The following is a 21348-nucleotide window of genomic DNA, read 5'->3' on the forward strand; positions in this document are numbered from 1 at the left end:
TATGAAGGAACTGCACAAAGAAGTAACTTCTGTAGAGACTTTCCATAGAGTCTGTTTCAAGCAAAATGGCCTAGTTGCAAAGTTCAGATCTGAACCTGAGTTTCTCTCAAGGCTTCGGAAGTGTTTATTTCTGGGTTTTGGGTTCAACCCAGCATAAATATAGGGTTCAAGACACCCAAAATATCAGATCCAAGATCCAGAATTTATGCCATCATGAGAGAAAACAAAACAAAACCAAGAACAAAACTGTGTCCTTATAGTTGAGAGGAAAAGCTTGAAAATATGGATCTGAGCATAAATAAGTGGAGCAATGTCTTCCTAAATCTGCAGACAGCTTGAAAACAGCAGCTCTGAAAGGTGTGAATTGTCCCATTCAGCTCAAGTATTAGCTCTAGAAACAAGAAGGGCAGTTTAGATTAACTATTTCACTGATGGTGATTTTATTAGAAACATTCAGTTTGGGGCACTTATCTCAGACCCCAAATTATCTCCAGCACCTTCCCAGGTACCAAAAGCCATAACAGCTCCTTCCTCAGCCGCCAGAATCACAGGCGCTGACTTTCAGTTTTCCCTGGTGATGCTCCACCCCAAGGCCCTGCCCCTTCCCCCAAGGCCCTGCTCTCGCTCCACCTCTTCCCTCCCTTGCTCCACCCCTCCCCAAGGCCCTCACCCGCCCACCACTCACTGGTCTCCGCCCTCCCCCAAGCCACCAAATTAGCACCTGCAATTAGCAAATCAGGGTGCTGCCAAACAGCTGTGGCTGGTGAGTGCTGAGCACCCATGGATGGTCCAGCTCTGGAGCACATATGGAGTTGGTATCTATGGCCAGAATATCCAGATTTGCTCCTAGATGCAGTTATGTGTTTTCAATACAAACATCCTATGTCCTACTGAATGAAAACTGAAATAGCAGAGAGAGCATCACATTGAATTTACTGTCAGATGACTAGCAAGCCCCTGCTGTACTGATTATGCTATTGATTTTCACAATTAATTCATTAAAATCTTCCATTATTTTACATATCTCCAGCCTGACACATCAGAGCCCAGACTCCAGGGACATTGCTGAATTTAAGATCAGCCTGCCATGGAGTTCATATGACTCTCATATACTCTTTTCTTGCCTTGCCCAAGGCTAGGGGAGCGGCAACATAAGGCCCCTGGAGTGCTCACTGCTGTGGAAGAGAAGATGTCACAAGGCACTGCACTCATCCTTAGCTAGAAAAGCTAAGGGGATAAGAGCAAACAGAATAGGAGGTGGCTTCATTTAGGCTGACAAGAGTGAGGCTGCTAACTTGGAGCAAGGTGGCAGAGGATGAACTAAACCTGACACGTTTGTCAGAGAAGGTTTAAGGCTTCAGCAAAAATGGATAAGCTACTTGCAAAAGCATCATGAACCTGCTAGCAATATCAGAGAGGCAGAGGGCCTCACATGGCCAGCTGTACACAATCAGAGAGGCCCCAAGCAACGTAGGGTGGATTCAGATCCAAGTTCTTCAGAGTCCAAGGATGTTTAGATCCAGGGATTTGGTCTAGCTCATTATTACTGGAACAGATAGCTACAAAGTTCACATCTGGACCTGATCTTCTCCAAGTGTTTGGATCCAGAGTTTTGGCTCGGTCCTTCTCTAATGATAACCATTGTGTACAACAACTATCGCTCCCAAGGAATACAGGCAGGGCTTGAAATAGCGGAAGGGGAGATGGGTGGGGGCCTCTCCTCTCAAACCAGCCATGCCAATGTTGCTCTTTCTAGAGTCCCAACTTTCAGTGTCCAACTAGAATTCAAGCTTCCCAGGAGATTTTCAGTTACACAGAAGGCCCGTTGATAAAGATTCCTCTTGCTCCCTTTTCTCAGCATTTATTATTAGCTCTCCAAGTGGTCATAGCTATTAAGTAGAAATATCTTCCAACAGTCCAGTTTTCCTGCAGTAAGGGAGTATCTTTCTTACAGAACTCAGTGATAAATCAATGGGATTCACCCTGCAGGCCAGGAAATCCTTTGCAGGACAGGTAGAAATGCAGGGATCCAGGATGGTAGCTGTAGCAAGTGTCTTTGAAACTGGTATCCATTAATCAAATGGATGGCAGGTACAATAAGCCATTCAATCTCCTCAATTCTCACCTTCCTAGCATGATTATATGCTGGTCTCTTTTCCCCATACAACTGCTTTGCTTTTTCTTTAAATATACTTTCTAAGCCAGATCCTCAGCTGGTGTAAATCAAGGTAGGTGCTTTGAAGCCAGTGATTATATAAGGTGATTTATACCAATTGAGGATCTGATCCTCTGTATTGCACATAAGATTTTCCAACAGTATTTCCTAGGTGACCTTCCACTCCCCTTCTGATTTTTTACTGCACCTGTTTTAATAAGATGAATTTGGGGTGGAAAAGGTTCCCCTGGCACTTTTTGGTTAGCTTTGACTCCTTCACCATTACTCCTATCCGTGAACAGAACTAGTTCTAATGCTTTCTCGCAGTGGATGTGGTGGAAGTTCCATTGTTCTATGGATTTAAACCTGGACTGAACAATGCAGAGAGAACACATTAGGGGGCTCATTCCTGCACAGCTGTGCCTGTGATGATGGGGTGAGGCCATGGAAGCAGATAGTTAGATGGGTTCAATTAAGTAGGTAGTTCAGTTAGTTAGATGCATAGACAAGGAGACCTATATAGATCCTCCCCCAACTCTGTTTGCTAGGAATCTAATAGCCATGGATGTGGGAGAGCCGCTGCTAAGCGCAGAAAAGCTGCTCTCTTGGCATATGCAGGCACTGCAATACCAGTATCTAACTCCTCCCCCTGCCCAAATACATCTAGTGTGAAAGGAAGTTCTGTAAAACCTAATTCGACATGAAGGAGGATTACACAAGTGGTTAAAAAAGTCTTAGTAAAAGCTGATGGTACAAGCTGGCAAGGAGCCCGATTAAAGTGACATCTCCCTAATCTGCTCTGCACTAGCAGGTCTCAGCTTAAAGACTCCCACAGAGGGCTGCTGTGTTGGTCTATGCCCTTTTTGGTATCCAAGCAACGAGGAAGCTTGTCAGCACACAGAAGTTGTTACAACCAGTATCTTATTTCCACAGACAGAGAAGGGAACTGGAGGGTGATGCAAAAGTCAGGGATGCAGCTCAGCCATGTTTGAAAAGATCATCTTGACATTTGGGGGAGCGACACGGGGGGGAGGGAGGAGAGAATGACAAATAAATGTTTCCTAAGTGGAAACCAAGCCACAGATGCTGACACTCACTGTTGCCTGCACAGAGAGGACAGTGTCTGGGGGCAATCCAGAGGTTGTGACAAAACAGCTAAAATACACCAAGGGCCTCATCTAAAGCCCAGTGAAGTCTATGAAAAGACTCCCACTGATATCAGTGGACTTTGGATCAGGTCCCCAGTGCTCATCCCGAAAGGGCCTCCACAGACTATCCTTGCCAAGACCCTTTACATAAATACATTTCCAGCCATAGGCGCTGACTATGTGTGCGCTTTGGGGCTGAAGCATACCAAGGAAAAAAAATTGTAGGTGCTCAGCACCCACCGGCAGGCCCCTCCTTCCCGTCCCCCCAGCATCTCCTGCCAATCAACTCCCCCCCCTCCTTCCCCACAGCACCTCCTGCCTGTTGAGAATCAGCTGTTTAGCGGTGTGCAGGAGGCACGGGGAGGGAGGGGGAGGAAGAGACAGAGTGAGGGCAGAGCTGGATGACGCACTGGGGGGACATCCCCAAATGCCAGGGAGTGGAAGGGGCTGAGGGACAGGAGCAGAAAGGGCAGGACTAGCCCCTTCTGGCCGCTGGCACACTACTCTGCAGCGTGGCTGGCTGGCGGGCGGCTGCCTGAGAAAGCCTGCCTGGGGAGGCACCTTCTGCTCCCCTCCAAGGCTGGGTGCCAGAGGCGAGTGAGCCTGAACCCTCTGGCACATTTCCAGCTCACTCAGCATGCCTCCTACACAGCCCCCAGCAACTACATTCACAAACAGGCACTGAGGGCATCACATTTTGCACAAGAAATTTTGATGGTGAGTTTTGAACATGTAGCCATACACATGACACCTGGACTGGTTACTAGTTCCTGGGGGTTCAAAGTCTACAAGAGCAAGGCGCTCCTACAGGAGGGTCCATACTCTCCCCGGCAGCAACTCCAGGTATCTTGAAAATGAGTGAGGTTTTCTAGGGAAACAAAGAGGAAAGCGGTTTTTATTCAAATGTTCCATAAAAAAACAAAACAAAACAAAACACACTGTGCTTTTTCAGTAGGAAAGTGAAAAAATTTCAGCCAAAACCTGAAAACTTGAAAATTGCCAAAAAATTATCCAGAAACTGCTAAAAGTTTCCAATCTGAGGGCTCTCGGTTTGCTGACCAAACGTTAATAAGTTTTCAAGGGAAGCAGACAACTCCCACAAAAATGGTCATTTCCTTGAGAACCAAATTTTATGACAAAAAATTTCAACTGAAATTTTTCTACCAGGCCTAGCAACATATTTAGGTGACATGTCCATAAGCATTCTGCATGCATGCAAGTATATACACACAAACATATGGGAATGCAAGTAATAGGATAGCATAGGACCATAATACCATGATTATAGGCATCACAGATCATCACTTTTGTTCCTGGAGTCAGTCTTTGGCCCTCACAGTTTGATGTCCTAAGCGTGCCTAGGATTCCCAGACCTGCATAGTCACTGTACTAGTAGTGGTCCTTTTGATTTTCAGTGGGAGGGTGGGGGAGGTTTAGGTGTGGGGATGGTCTCTCCACTTTTATGGACCCAAAATAACATAAGATCTGATCTGCCCTCATACTTCTACCATCCAGAAAGTGAAATACTATCAGATGACCAGAAATGATGTTATTTTTGTCCTACACGTGGCACCCTAAGGCTTTAACAACATTCCAGGAAAACCCAAATGTGCCACTTCCCCATCCCTATTTAAAACCTGCCGGAAAGGTTGTTCATGACCAAGAGGGTAGAAACCATCAGGAGAGAGAGAGAACCAACATCTGCAGGCCTAATTCTGAACTTTCCTATAGGTATAAATTCAACTCCATTCAAGTCAGCAGAGTTAAATGGGTGTAAAGCTAGCACGAATGAGATCAGAATTAAACCCAACGTCTCTTTTCCCTTTCCTATAATTTTAACTAAGCACAAATGCATTGCAGACTTAAGGGACCACTCATGAGCCAAACTACACTGTCAGAACAGTTCATTGTAACATGGACTTCGCTGACTCAACAGCCACTAGCCAGGCAAAGTCAGCTCCATCCAAAGGAGATGGTTGGCTGTGATTCCTTTCAGATGTAGCACCAGAATTTTAAAAGACATCTTTGCAAATGAAGATCAAGTTGTAAAGATTCTGGCCCTGCGTCTCCCAGTTTCAATGGGACTGTTTGGGTGCGACTGGGAGCAGATCCTGGCCCTCACTCAGATAGCTTGCATAGAAGACACTAGACGAAGCTTCTATTTTGGTTGCGGGGAAGGTGAATGGGAGAGGCAAAGATGATGGAATCAGCATTTCGGATGTCATGAAACAGGTCTCCTGGAGAAAGCAAGAGATTTTACCTCACCCTTTTGTAGAGCTGTTGATTAAATTGCAGTTAACTCACGCGATTAACTCAAAATTAATCGCGATTAATCATAGTTTTAATCTCACTGTTCAACAATCGAATACTAATTGAAATGTATTAAAGATTTTTGGATGCTTTTCTACATTTTCAAATATATTGATTTCTATTACGCAGAATATAAAGTGTACAGTGCTCACTTTATATTACAAATATTTGCACTGTAAAATGCTAATCAAAAGAAATAGTATTTTTCAGTTCACCTCATATAAATACAGTAGTGCAATCTCTTAATAGTGACAGAGCAACTTAAAATGTAGATTTTTTTTGGTTACATAACTGCACTCAAAAACAAGACAATGTAAAACTTTAGAGCCTACAAGTCTATATAGTAAGTTCAACTTTCACGATAGAGTGCACTACAGTACTTGTATGAGGTGAATTGAAAAATACTCTCTTTTTTTACAGTGCAAATATTTATAATAAAGATATAAAGTGAGCATTGTACACTTTGTAGTCTGTGTTGTAACTGAAATCAATATATTTGAAAACGTAGAAAACCTCCAAAAATAATTATAGAATATCATTCATTTAAATAAATAATTGCCCGATTAATTTTTTTAAGCTCACTTGACAGCCCCACCCTTTTGCATTTAGGGCCCTCAATGTTCTGTCACTGAACTTCCAGGGGCGCAGGATCAGAACACACATGGTATGCAGTAGCACACGTAGCCCAGTCTTGTGCTACCACAGAACCTTAGGACAACGCAGGTTAATTCACTGGTACCGGTACAAGGAAGAGAGTCTCAGCCTGAAAGCTGAACATCCTTTGCTTTTCTGGGTTTGAATAAGAACCAGAGCATTACTTTACAGTAGTTTAAAGGTTTAGCTACATTACAACGTGCACATGCTTAGTTCTGTACACAGCACAATTACAGAGGATCAGTGACAAAAGGCATCAAGACTCAGATAGTACTGTGTTGGGCATATGTTATAGAAACCTAGATAGTACAGGCCTGAATTTCAAACTCAGTTAAGAGGCTGTTAATGATTTGCCCAGGATGGCTATGGAAGGGTTTAAGAGCCGAACTAGACAGCTATTTATCTAGGCATTTAGGGTCAGATTCTCAGATGGTATAAACAGATGTCAAAGTCAATGGAGTTGACTTTAATAGGATTATGCTGATTTACACTAGAAGATCAGACCCTAGTACCACGCTGAGTTCCTAATAAGGAGGATTCATTTATTCAATAAATCATTGAAAATCACTTAGACACATGGAGCCCCTTAACTCACCTTCCACAGGGGCTGTCATACTGCATCCCTAAAGTGCAGGTAACCACTTAAATACTAATTAATATATTTCCGTTGGAACAAACTGCACATGGAGAAAAGGATACATCCCCAGGATAACTGCTTCAAGGCATTTGATAGGTAAGGATTCCCTGGTCATTTCTCTTGCTGTCTCCATTAACCTAGGATAGAAAAAACTTTCAGTCCTTTTAGTGAAAATAGTTAACAAAAATTAAAGGTTCCTCTTACCTTAGTAGGGGCCAAATCCCTCTGGTCTTATTGAGTCCAATTCTCCTCTCAAACCACATTCACATGGCTGTAACTCCACTGATTCCTATAGAATCACTCCTAGTTTACAGTGGAAGAGGATAAAAAACAGGCCTTAATCTACAGGTAGCCAGGACTGAGTGGCAGCAGATGTATTGAAGAACTCAGATGTCTCAGAAGGGTCACCCTTAAGTAATGGCTTTTGCTATTTTCCTTATTTAGGGATAGATTCTGAGCCCATCCCTCACATTCAGTAGTACCATGCGCCAGCGGAAATCAATGAGACTAATCAAGGAGAAAGGATCTACCCAGCATGGATAAGGGCATCAGAATCTGAGCCTTAGGGCTGGTCTACACTACAGGGGTGTCATAAACAGATAGCTAAAGGTTAATGTTTCTTTTACCTGTAAAGGGTTAACAAAGAGAACCAAACACCTGACAAGAGGACCAATCAGGAAACCGGATTTTTTTAAAAGCTTAAGGGAGGGAATTTTGTGGGTCTTCTTTGTCTTGGGTCTGTGTCTTTTGTCTGTCTCTCAGCTATGAGAAGGTTCTTTCTATCTTCTGTTTCCAATTGTAAGTCACATGGTAGAAAAAAATAGATGACGCCTTTTTTGTTGTTTGCGGGGGTACCATGTGTGCAGCTTGCTGAAGTTTCAACTAATGGCATATCTTGTGAATAAGACTGTTTATTTCATATTTTCTTTCAAGCAATAGCCCTTGCTATTGTCACTCGATGCAGAGATGACATCTTATGTCTTTTTTCTTTCTTTTTTAATATGAAAGTTCTTCTTTGTAAGACTTGTTGAGTTATTCTTCTCTGGTAGGCTAAGGAACAGGGGAGGAATTCTCTTTGTGTTAGATTAACGGAGGATAAGCTCTGCAGCACCAGGAATTGGGAGGGGAAGAGAGATAGAATCATTCTGTTTCCTTGTATGGGGTTGTCTCTTGTGGCAATCGCGGAGATATGCCTTCTCGGTATTGTGTGTATGAGATTCAACTCAGTACTCTCAGGTCTAGACGCCGAGAGGAAAGTCTGGGTGGAGAAGGAGCGGGGGACGGTGCGTGGGTATTCCCCTTGCACCGGTAGTCAGAGCTTCTGGGTCTCGGGTCCTCCAGGGAAAGTTGGGGGGACCAGAGCGAGGCAAGGCGCTGTCCATTCTCTCTACTGGTGGCACAAGATATAGTAATCCTAAGCAGGTAAATAAGCGGAGGTTCATGCATAGCTAACCCAGTTTTGGCGTCAATGGTAAGAGATTGTGGAGAAAGCTTAAATAAGGGGAAATTGACGCTCAGTATGCAGAACGTAGCTACGGAATAAAGTAGCTGAAGTTGAAGTATCTAAGATCGAATATCTCACCTCCTCACAGTGCGGGATCGATCCTGGCTCCCATGTCAACTCCGCAACTCCGTTTCGGAGTGGAGGAGTTCTGGAATCGCATAATAGTAGCGCGTTCGGGAGCGATTATTCACGTCTAGTATTGAGACGCAATAATATCGATGCCCCGACAATCGATGCTTATCCCGCCGATACGGCGGTATGAAAGACGTAGCCGTAACTATTCGTGATAGGGAACTGTGCTCATTAACTGCTTATGACGGGCATAGGACTCTAGGTTGCTACGGTAATATGCAAATGGACCAAACGCAACAGAATATATTATTATTTCTCTACACCACCACAGAGGTGCATGACATTTTGATTTAAAAACAAATGCCAGTGATCAACTATTATTGACAAGACAACAGCTCTGCTTTGATTAGGAAAAGCTGGTACATTTTCAAGTAAGCGTTTGTATCTCCTGCTGCAGCAGCATCTAAGTTGAGAACTACCTGCCAGCAGAGTCACAAACGCTTGGATTTAAAATCCCGTCCTGAGGACTGCTGCCAGCCACTGGAATTCAGTAACAATTCGGCTGATGGTGCAGAACAGAACCCTACATGCATCCGACGAAGTGGGTATTCACCCATGAAAGCTCATGCTCCAATACGTCTGTTAGTCTATAAGGTGCCACAGGACTCTCTGCTGCTTTTACAGATCCAGACTAACACGGCTACCCCTCTGATACTTAACAGAATCCTAGTCACTCTCCCAGTGCTAAGTCAGAGTAACAAGCAGCACAATCACATTTTAGCCAGGAAAGGAAGTACCTAGGACTCTGAAGTCACAGAGACAGCGTATCTCTCAGGTAGGAAGTTGCCACACGTGTAACTCGCCTCAAGCACAGCCAGCCCCAAATATATCACAAAGCACTATTAAGTAAGAGTTTTACAGACTTCTAGAGGGAGAAACAGGATAGCTTTGAAATCTGGACATTTCAGGCACACACCACACCAAATGTTCTCCTTTGAACAATCTTCCCCTCTGCTCCATACAGCACTGAGCACACGTACAGTACAAAAACAGATACCAGTGGCAGAGAAGTCAAACAAGATTAGACACTGCATATATTGAGCCAATTGTTGCAGCTCTCCACTGGCTGCGGCATCAGGTCCCTTGTTAACTACTGTTATAATTTCATAATTATCACCAGTTCCAGAAGAAGTCAGTGTGGATAGAATATTAATGTCTCCATTGCCAGGAAGCCTTTGCAAACCAACTGGCATAAACAAGTTGCCAAATTAGCAGCGACTTATCTGTCATGGCAACATTCATATTGTTTATCACTGTTACAAAAGTTACATTAAATGTATGTTCTGTTTACAATTCAAGACAAATGAGTTCATGCATCACAGCTCTCCAAGATACATTAAAACAGATTGAAATTCAACATGAAGCATTCTGCTGGCTTAAAGACAGACACACGGTCTATTGGGGCACAACCCACCACGTACGATAGCGGTCTGCCTCTCATCAAAGTCAGTGGCAGAATTCCCATTCAATGGAAGCAGGATCGTCCCTCCTATTTTTTGTATTAGTGTTCTAGAACAGTAGTAGTCCCTAACAATAGGAATTAGAATAGGATTCAGAGCCTTTCACCATTAGAGCACCAGTGTACGTTGACCAGACAGCAAGCGTGAAAAATCAGGACAGGGGGTAATAGGAGCCCATATTAAAAAAAAGCCCCAAATATCGGGACTGTCCCTATAAAATCGGGACATCTGGTCACCTTACCAGTATGGAACTAAGCTAGGGCACTAGTGACCAACAAAAAGTTACCGGTGATCATCTGATGGCTGTTCACGGACATACAGGGAATGAGTTGGCTACACAGTTTAATTCACAGTAGACATCATGGGAAACCATCATAATGCATATCATTGCTTACAGTGTCCGAGACCAAGAACTGACTGGACAGGCAACTGCCCAGCCTCCACTAAAGATGGCCCCTCCAGGTCAAGGTTGAGACAAGCCGGTACAATGGTGAAGCTTGCCCTGGTGCTTCCTGGGCCAGGCCTCAAGGACTTCAGTCTCCACAGCTGTCACTCACATAGCTGTGCAAAAGAATATTTTTTTTTCCAAAAGGCCTTGTTGAGACTGGGGGGGGGGGTACATTTGATTTGAATTTGCATTTGTAATTTATCGGAGGGGGGAATAATCTCATAATTAGAAATTAATCTAGAACACAGTGGTATTAAAATAGGATCCAGTCTAGTCCCCACAGAGGTCAAGGACAGTCTTTTGTTGCCTTTAGCAGCATTGGGATCAGGCCATTAAACTACATTTGTTTTGATTATTGGAAGTCTTCCTATTGGACTTACTACTCATAATCCTCTACTGTATCCAAAAGTCAGTGTCAAAAGCATCTCCTCTTGCCATCTGTGAGACCCTCGTTTGTCCTTCCTGTGACTGCATAGCACAGTTACGCAAGGTCTGACCCAATGGGCCTTTCCACTGCCTTCAATAGGCTTTGGATCAGGCCCTCAGCCCCCAGCCAGTCAAAGGAGGAGTCTAAACTTAAATGGCCTTAAACATCACGCAACTTCTCTCCTTGCTGGAGTGTACAATTTGGCCATCACCCCCAAACCTGCACAGTCAGTCAGTCTTTTCCCCCTCAAGCACAGCCACTCCTAACCCTAATATATGTAACCAGTTCAGTTGGCTGTTCTAATCAGGAGTCTTTTTCCTTTTGCTGTATACCTAGCACTGTTTCAATGGGCAATATTTCCTTCTACCGTAAATTGCTTCAGGACCATAAAATATGAGTGTGCCCATCTGGATTAACTCCTTTGCCATACATACAAAAAGAAAATAGTGTGTTAATGGTACCTCTTAGGAATCTTGGAATTTCCACTAAAGCAAGAGTGCTTATAAAATTTCCACAGGAGTTGCTTATTTTTTTTTTTTTTTTTTAAATCAGTGCACTATACCCATGTCACATAAAGGCTTACATCTAACTGGCAAAAGTAAAATTTACAGAGGCCTGGTCTACACTACAGAGTTAAGTTAATGTAAGGCAGCTTACGGTGACCCAACTCTGTAAGCATCTACACTAAAATGTAGCTCCCACCAATGTAACTCACCTACTACACCAACCTAATAGTAACTCTACCTCCGTGAGAGGCAAAGCACTGGTCAATGTAGTTAGATTGACGCTGTGCCAGAAGGGCTGGCTCCAGCTTTTCTGCCGCCCCAAGCAGCACAAAAAAAACCAACGCTGACTGGCAGCACTTCGGCAGCAGCACAACCGCGCCGCTTCATTCTTCTGTGGCAATTCGGCAGTGGGTCCTTCACTCCCTCTCTCTTTGGTGGCAGCTCAAAATGGAAGAGAAGGACCCGCCGCTGAATTCCCGCTGAAGACCCAGAGATCCTGCCCCGATATCGGACGGAGTGCCGCCCCTTTGTATTGGCCGCCCCAAGCACCTGCTTCCTTCGCTGGTGCCTGGAGGCGACGCTGTGTGTCAGTGTAGATGCTTGTTGCTTACATCAACTGTTGCTGCCTTTCAGAAGCTGTCCCATAAGGCCCCACACAGACGTAAATCGGTGCAAGCACTCCTGGTGAGAATGCACATCGCTAGCACAAGGAAAAGAGCATAGTGTGGACGTGCAAAAGCAATTTAATTACCTCACTGGCTGTATGTCAATATAACTTAGGTAAACTTAATTCTGTAGTGTAGACTTGCCTTAAGTGTCAAACTTTTATCAAGTAGAGTCTGAGGGGTCTTGACATACCCCCTCTACTAGAGTTTATGGATGATTCTTTTCACTGATGCACTAGTGTGAATCTGGCCTAGCTTCACTGAAGTCAACTTACTGGTGTCACAGGTCTGATCCAAAGCCCACTGAGGTCAATAGAATGACTTCAATTGACTTTAATAACTTTGGATCAGGCCCTATGTGAATGCAGCATCAGGCCCTATGTTTTCTATTAGGGCCCTACTCCTCCCCAGGTATTGGCACGTTTGACGTCCATGAACTCTCCCCCTACTCTGAGTATTTCTATGGCTAAGCAATAGCTTTGCCAAATGTGAACTTCACAAGGTTTCTCAAAGTACCTCACTACAAGGGCATTTCTATCAGTCCTCTGCATATCCATTTAAGCTTTCTGGGCACTTTGCTTGCATATATAACACCCAGGGACTGTATACTCTTTGGAGAAAACTAAATCAGCAATAATTTAGTATTCTCAATGACAGACAAGAAAGTGAACTGCTCGAATCCAACTACAGCAATTGGAGCAGCTACTGCTAGAATCATGACAATAACATGGGGGTGCTTTAATGGGAAAATGTACATTAGCTTCAGTCTGAATAAACCAGTACATCCGTACATTTTCCTCTATCTGCAAGATTAGAAACAGATGTTCAAATATTCTCTCCAGGCTATTGGCTGGACACAATATATGCCAAATTCTCCAGTCCCACTGGGGTTCCTAGAAAGCAGGGTATGTTAACACAGGGCTTGCTCTTCTGTTATTAGGGTAAGTAGTTCTCACCTGCCTCCTTCTGTCACACTTCAGTTTGGGGGTTTTTTAAGCACTTCTTTAATCAATTATCCATTATATTCCCAGTCACAGAATTATTCAACCTGGTCCTTCTGCAGATCAGCCCCTGTACTACAATTTCTCCAAGCCCTTGGAATCTGACTCAAGGAGTCTGTCCAGATCTGAGGTTTTGGTAGGGTTGTAACTCAAGCTAACTGATTACCAGTTAGCTAGAGTCAATAACAAAATTGCAAGTATTTATTCCTTGTTGTGGGTCATGTTTGTGTCCTAGATCAAAAGACTCTGGAGTTTTAGACTGGCATTAGCAATTGATTCCCAATCCATCGAGTTAACTACATGAGTTACAACACAGCCAAAAATGCCAGAGAAAAAATTTCATTAGCATATAAGTGACATAGACCTGGTCTACACTTAAGTTTTAGAGGTATGAATTGTTATACTAGTAAAGAATTCTAGTACAGATGCAGTTTTATTGGCTTAAAGGTGACATACCAGTACAGTTCCTCCCCTTTCCATATGGCAACAGCTGTACCAGTTTAAAGTATTTATAGTTAAAAAAGCTTGCTTAAGGAAGTACACCTTTCTAATATAGAGGGCCCTATCACTTCTGAAAATGGCACCTAGGCATTTTTGAAAAGTGTCTCTAGTCTAGATAAACCCTGAGGGGTCTGGCTGGCAGGCTGCCAATTGTTAGCCAACAGTGAGTTATTCTTAACTGCATTTTTAAATATTGCATCCTATCAAGCCTGTCACCCTCAACATTAAGTGTCTCAAACAGATAATTCATGCTCTCCTTCCTACTTGGAGCTCTGAATTTTTATTCTCTCATGGATCAGACTGATACTGGTAATAAATCCCTTCTGTGTCTAGTCCCTGTTTCCATAACAAATACCAGAGCTATTTCAAGACAAATTTCATATGATCTTCCATTTGTATGTAGCTTCTCAACACATTTGAGCTCACCCATTGGTCTCTTGAGGAGAGGAAGCAACAGAACCTTTGTTAGGCCAGAGCCTTCACAATTATAGAATCATTAAAAAAAAAAAAATCATCTTCATAAGCACAAGTCAGGAGCCCAATGTGGCGGTGTTGAACACGTACAACTCCCAAAGGAGTCAATGGAAACTGAGGGCACACTGCTGGATTAAGCCCCATATGTACGCTTGCTCATCCAGATGGACTTCTGTATTGCCACACAATCAATACAATGGAAGTAATGAGCCTTTCACTAGCACTCTGAGAGGGTGACTTTTCCAGTTTGTTACTATCAGTTCGTTTTTCATCGAACCGCCATGAAAAATTCAGATTGTGCTTAAAGCTTTGATTCCATGGCTTGGTTTTTGCCATTTCAATGAGACTTTCATGAAACAAAGATTTAAAGCACCTCTTAAAACTCAACTCTGTAACACAACCCTAACGATAGTGATGTTACCTCTGCATCGTATGCTCTTCAAGGCAGAGATTGAGACTTACTATATGCTTATACCATGCAGTTCTGATCTCAGGTGGGGTCTCTAGGCATTACTGTAAGAAAAAAAAAGTGTCCAGAATAAATCTTGTAAATAATAAACTTAATTCATCCTGGCATGAAACTTCTGAACCAAGACCTAAACCAAAAACTCAAACTCAGCTGTACGATGGAGGGAGGAGAGGCAAGACATGATCACAATTAAAATTTGAGAGAAAATCCCAAAGAAATGTACAAAGTTAAAAAAAGCAGAGCTAGCAATAGCTAATGAAAGTAGCTCACCCAGCAAGCTTTTCCCAATACTACTTTGTCATTTCAGGAATAAAATAAACTTGTGGCACTCAATGTGTCAGCCAACATGAATCACTACAGAAGCACTAAGCAGTAAAGCCTCTGGAAGTATCCCTGAAAATAATCCATCAATCACAGCAGGCAGAGTTGGCAACAAAATGGAAAACTTGTTTGGCTAGTGGCCTTCAATTTAAAAGACAAACTTATTAGGCCACGTCTACACTACGGGATAATATCGAATTAGCTAAAATCGGTTTTATAAAACTGATATTATAAATTCGATTTCATGCGGCCACACTAGGCACAGTAATTCGACGTTGTGCGTCCATGGTCCGAGGCTAACGTCGATTTCTGAAGCGTTGCATTGTGGGTAGCTCTTCCGTAGCTATCCCATAGTTCCCGCAGTCTCCCCCGCCCCTTGGAATTCTGGGTTGAATCATTATTGTCGGCGGTGGTTCTGGGTAATGTCGTCAGTCATTCTTCCTCTGGGAAAACATTCAGCTGACCAATCCTTTCGTGCCATTTTTCCTGGATTGCCCTACAGCGCCATAGCATGGCAACCATGGAGCCCGTTCAGCTTTTTTTTCCCGGAACCGTATGTGTACTGGATGCCGCGGACAGAGAGGCGATACTCCAGCGCTACACAGCAGCATTCACTTGCTTTTGCATGATAGCAGAGATGGTTACCAGTTGTTCTGTGACCGTCTATGCCGGAGTAAACTGGCATGAAATGACGGTTATCTCTTCCCCCTCTGTATTGTCCGCTGCTATCATGAGTGCCCTGGCTGAATCGGCCGGGGGCGCAACGCAAAAGCAAATTGGGATGACTCCCGAGTCAATCCCTCCCTTATGGTTCTAAAAATAGAGTCAGTCTGCCTAGAATAAGGGGCAAGTGTATTAGAGACCAGTGTATTCAGAGAGCACAGCTCCTCCGTCAGTATTCACCGCGGATGCCCCTGCAACAACCCCACCCGTTGCCTTCCCTTCCCCCAACCTTCCTGGCTACCGTGGCAGTGTCCTGCCCATTTGTGTCATGAAGTAATAAAGATGCAGAATAAGAAACACTGATTAGTGACATAAAATGAGGGGAGGCAGCCTCCCGCGCGATGATAGTCCAGGCAGGACATTAAGCGGGTGGGGGAGAGGAGCACAGCATGCTGCTGCTATGACAGTCCAGGCAGTACAGAATCTTTTCTATACACAGGAAAGGGAGGGGCTGATTGAAGCTCAGCCCCCCGTGCTATGATGAGGACGGTTACTAGCTGTTCTGTCCTATCTACTGGGAGTGACCAGGAATACATTCCTGTTCTTACCCAGGCGCCCATATTCAGTTAAAAAGCATTGGAGCACTCAAGGGTTCATGAGGACAGTTACCAGTCCTATTGCACCGATCTACCACCGGGAGGGGAAGGAGCGGATACTGCTCTTCACTGCTGCAGCATCACGTCTACCAAGCACATTCAGTACACATAGGTGACACTGAAAGAAGTCAAGAAATGATTTCTCTCCCTTTTCTTTCACGTGGGGGAGGGGGGGAAGAAACTGAGGAGCTATTCCCGAACCACGCCAGACAGTGTTTGAACCTACAGACATTGGAGTTCAGCCAAGAATGCAAAACTTTTCAGAGACTGCTATGGACTGTGGGATAGCTGGAGTCCTCAGTACCCCCTCTCTCTCTCCATGAGCGTCCATTTGATTCTTTGCTTTCCGTTACACTTGTCATGCAGCGCTGTGTAGCCTGGAGATTTTTTCAAACACTTTGGCATTTCGTCTTCTGTAACGGAGCTCTGATACAACAGATTTTGTCTCCCCATAAAGCGATCAGATCCAGTATCTCCTGTACGGTCCATGCTGGAGCTCTTTTGGATTTGGGACTGCAATCGCCACCCGTGCTGATCAGAGCTCCACGCTGGGCAAACAGGAAATGTAATTCAAAAGTTCGCGGGGCTTTTCCTGTTTACCTGCCCGCTGCATCCGAGTTCAGATTGCTGTCCAGAGCGGTCAGTGGTGCACTGTGGGATACCGCCCGAAGGCCAATAACGTCGATTTCCATCCACACTAACCGTAATCCGATATGTTAATATCAAATTTAGCGCTACTCCTCTCGTCGGGGAGGAGTACAGAAATCGATTTAAAAAGCCCTTTATATCGATATAAAGGGCGTTGTAGTGTGGATGGATACAGCGTTAAATCGATTTAACGCTCTTTAAATCGATTTAAACGCGTAGTGTAGACCAGGCCTTAGGGCTTGACCCTGCACAGTTCTGGGCACTTCACAGAAGTGTTGAGTGTCTTCAGCTGGAGTGAGGGCCCAATTCAGCAAAGCAATTAAGCACAGGCTTAAAGAGTCAGTGATTGAGAGCTGGAAGTCAAGTACCTACTTCAGCGTTTATTGAATAGGAATGGATTTATGCACTCCTTACATGGTTTGCTCAATCGGGGCCTATGCACCCTGGCTTCAGGTTTCATGAACAGCTGCACAGGGCAGCTGGAAGACACAGTGATGACCAATGATTTCTTCTCCCTGTCCCCTTTCCCCCCCAACAGTTTAAAACGAACAAACAAATAAATCCAGCTGGCATTTTACAGCCAATAGCTAAGTAATTGCAGAGCAAGAAATGGTTTCCCAACAGAGCCCCTATTTAATCACTGCAATAGGCATGGAAAAATGTGTGTACTTAAAGGGCCAGATCCTCAGCTACTGTAAATCTGTGCAGCTCCACTGACTTTAATGGAGCTATGCCAATTTACCCCACTGGTGGAGCTGGCCCATACAGTGCAGTTCATTAGAGTACCTGAAAACAATTTACAGTATTATTCCTGTTTCACGTATGGGGAAACTGAGGCACAGAGTGGCTGTGCCCAATGTTTTCAAAATTGGGTATCTAAAGTTAAGCCCCTAAATCCATATACAAGCACTGAAATTCAGGCTGCTCATTTGAGAGGCGCTGGGCATCCAATTAAGTAAAATGTGGGTGCTCAGCTGGAGACACTCAGCGTCTCACAGAACTGAGCCCTTCATGAGAAAGCATTACATTTTCATACAACCTGCAAACAAGCTGAATGAAGCCGATCAGTCTTCCCATGCCTCCAGGCCTGAATGGTTAACTGAGATCAAAGAACACTAGAGTGATTATGGTAGCTCAAGATCTGATCCATTAGATGCTTCAATAGTTCTTATTGTAACTGCATGACAATTGTCAGAATTTTCCCCCCCTCCCCCCATATATAGTAGGGGCTAGTCTACACTGGCAATGCTAAAGTGTTGCTGCGGCAGTGCTTTAATGTGCCTAAAAAGACACCTCCACAAGGGGCATAGCTCCCAGCACTGAGGCACTGTTTACACTGGTACTTTACATCACTGCAACTTGCTACATTGGGGGGAGGGGGTGTTTTTTCATACTCGAGCCAAAAAGTTGCAGCGCTGTTAATTGCCAGCATAGACAAGCCCTAAGTTAGGGTACCCAAAAAGGCCAGAGGATCAAATGCACCTCACAGGCCCTAAAGTACAGCTAATAGCTGATCAGATCTAGGCTATTATTGCTGTTGACCTTCAAACAAGCAATTTCTATTCATCCATCAGAAAAGGGACCAGTACAAGTAACGTTTCAGTGGGCTTGTAAGGATAAGGCTGTAGCCATACTGTGAGGCCTAAGGCCTTCGTCCACAGTCAAGTCAAAAGAGCAGCAGCCATTGGCTGAGAAGCAGGAAGTCACATCCTGACATTCCATCTAAATACATTCCAACAATGTAATATCAGGCTGTTAAGGAGAGCCCATCCTAATAGCACCCACTATCACCAGATAAAGAAACAGAGCTTAAGATGGTTAAAGAAAACTTCATTTGATAGCATCCTGCCTGGCTCGAAACCACTTATCAATAGTTGTGATTGTGAAACCCTCATTTCTTTATTGTTTTGTCATTATGGTGCCCACTTCCGTATTGCTTGTCGGTCTCTGTCTGGTTCTTTGATCGTTTCTGTCTGTTACATAATTAATTTTGCTAGGTGTAAATTAATTAAGGTGTTGGGGTATGATTGGTTAGAGAATTTTGTTAGGATTGGTTAGTAAAACTTAAGTAAAATAATTGGTTACGGTACAGCTAAGTGGGACTCGTGTTTCACTGTATAAACGGGGGTTCAAAGGAAGTTCTTTGGGAACTAGCTCCAGGACATAGCCCCATCGGAGCTGCCAGACTGCAACACTCTGCCAATGACACTGTGCAGAAACTGGAGTCCCCCAGATGGACCTGATCCTGACTGGCCAGCAGGGAAAAAAATCATCTGTCTTCTTGGGAGTGGTGAGCATTGTATGTGTAGCATGTGCATTCTGTTTTTGGTGATTGGTAATAAACAGAGGATAAAGATATTACTGTGTAAGGCTCTTTCATTGGTAAAAGGTCCTGCAAATCAGCAGAAAATTGCACTCTAAGTTCTAAGAACAGGGTAAGGGTGGGTACCCTACACTAGACTGTAAAGTTATGCCTGAGCCCACAGAACGGTAAGAGTGGGTGCCTAGATTAAGAGGGTTACACCTTGAGCCCTAGGAACTGGGTAAAGGTGGGTGCCCCTGGACGTGTGAGTAACAGAAAATTTTGTGCAGGTAACCAGCTGAGTTCATATTTTTCATTAGTGATGTAAGTTTATTTGCAAACGAGATGCAGCCCATTATTCCTGGCAAAGTGACACCAGGGGTGTCACAGCGTGAGGGCACCTCTGCTCTTAGCTGTGTTCTTCGAAGCTCTATACATCAATGAAGCTCCTAACAGACTTTATGAAAAGCCCTTTCAGGAAGGTAACGATGAGAAAAATCAAAGTGCTTCCAACTTTTATAAAAAAGATAGAGATAAATGGGTAAATAGAGGAAATGACTGACATTAGACACCCCCACTCCATTACCAGGTTATAGGAATATCCTGATTCTGCTAGATTCTGGTTCAACAAAACCGTCATGTCTGGTCTTAAATGAAAACCAGGGTCACACTGGTTGTTAATACCCTTGTGAAGTGTACGTACAGTATACGGAAAATATGTTTTTTAGATTCTGTATCACAGGAGAGGTGGAGAAACAGGTTTCCTGTCAGATTGTTTATTCACCTGTCTCTCTGTCAGATAAAAGCTAACACAACAGACATCCATTTACATACAAACTTACAGAAGGAACGTGAAGTCAACAGGGCAGCACCACCTAGGAAAACAAGCCATGGGGCAGATGGGGGGGGGGTATACTGTGTGAGTAGACAATAAACGGGGCAGGAGGGGAGGGATATAGGTAGGAAGCAAGGAAGACTTCCATCATAATGGCCCAGACTGGAAGCAGTCACAGACATGAGTACTGGACCTTCTCAATCAATTCCAGATTCAGCCCAGAACTGCCATCAGTCTCAATTGCAAGCTGTATTCGGGCCAGGCATTTATGATTACAGACACAGTGAAGTACAGGAGAGAGAAACCATGGGTCAGATCCTTAGCTGATGACTTCAACAGAGCTATGTTGGTTTATATCAGCTAAGGATCTGTATACACGTGTCTAGGAAAAGCATTAGACTATCTCAGAGCCTCAGGAATGTAAGAGAACCAAACCAATCTGCAGGCAGGCAGATGCCACTTACCCACTTAGAGGTCTTGTTTTTCTAATTTCAAAGAACTGAGTTCCTGTGTGATTGTATCTGGATTTTGTCATTTAAAGTGAAGTAACTTTAAGAAAGAGTCGGACAACAAAACAATAAAGCTCACCAAGGTGATGGAAAGTCTCTTTTCACTCTCAAATCGTAATTCCTCCTGGAAGCATAAAGCAGGTACTAAAAAGCCACCAACTCTCACGGCAGAAATTAAATCCTATATATGTGAAATAAAACTTAATTCTATTTTCTCAACTGTGAAGAGACACAAGTGAAGAGGTTGTTAAAGCTGATCCAAATATTAAATGCTGCAAGAGATCATTATTAATTTTCTGGCCATCTCAGATCTCTCTCCTGTTAGTATGGGGGGAAGGAAAGAATCACAATGGAAAAGAGAAATAAAGAACAGTCCACCTCATTCATTGTTTAAGAATGCTCATAACCTCTCTGTCATGCAAAAAGAATCGTGCTATTCATGTACGGTTGCCTATAGGCAACATGTGGCTGATAATTTCCAAATATACACAGAAGTAAGTCATTCTCCGTGACAGCAAGACAATGAGAACATCTGTTAACAATATGCAGTGGGGAATGAGCCACAAGCTCACAGCACACAGCGCGCTAGTGGAAAAACAAAATGTCAGGACCCTTTAAATGAATGTACCTCTGACTCTCAGCACCAGTGGCCTGAATTTTCAGAATATCCGGGCACCGGCAGCTCCCACTGACTTCAGCTGGAGTTGCGAATGCTCAGCACTTATGAAAATCAGGCCCTACAGACAAAACAGAGCCTGAGGTCTGAGCTGGATTGCCCTTACTTAGAGTATTCTGAGTGAAACAGAGTGGCATGATAGCCCTCAATGAGAAACCAAAACCCTGCATTTGAAATTCAGCAGACTTTGAAATGTGTTTAAGTCTGGATCCAAACTTTGAGTTCTCTAGGCCCTCTCTAGCACCTA

General features: G+C 43.8%; 1 protein-coding gene across 1 annotated transcript in view; it reads right to left on the reverse strand.

Annotated features, from left to right (window-relative positions):
• Positions 1–21348, reverse strand: part of VASH2 (vasohibin 2) — a 68177-nt gene that overhangs the window by 30012 nt on the left and 16817 nt on the right. Inside the window, exons 4-5 of the mRNA XM_032769087.2 lie at positions 20381–20437; positions 6967–7041 (exon numbers count right to left, since the gene is read on the reverse strand). Coding sequence (XP_032624978.1) covers positions 6967–7041; positions 20381–20437 — 132 coding nt within the window. The remainder of the gene's footprint in view (positions 1–6966; positions 7042–20380; positions 20438–21348) is intronic.

This window comes from Chelonoidis abingdonii, chromosome 3 (assembly GCF_003597395.2).
Source record: "Chelonoidis abingdonii isolate Lonesome George chromosome 3, CheloAbing_2.0, whole genome shotgun sequence".
Taxonomy (NCBI): domain Eukaryota; kingdom Metazoa; phylum Chordata; order Testudines; family Testudinidae; genus Chelonoidis; species Chelonoidis abingdonii.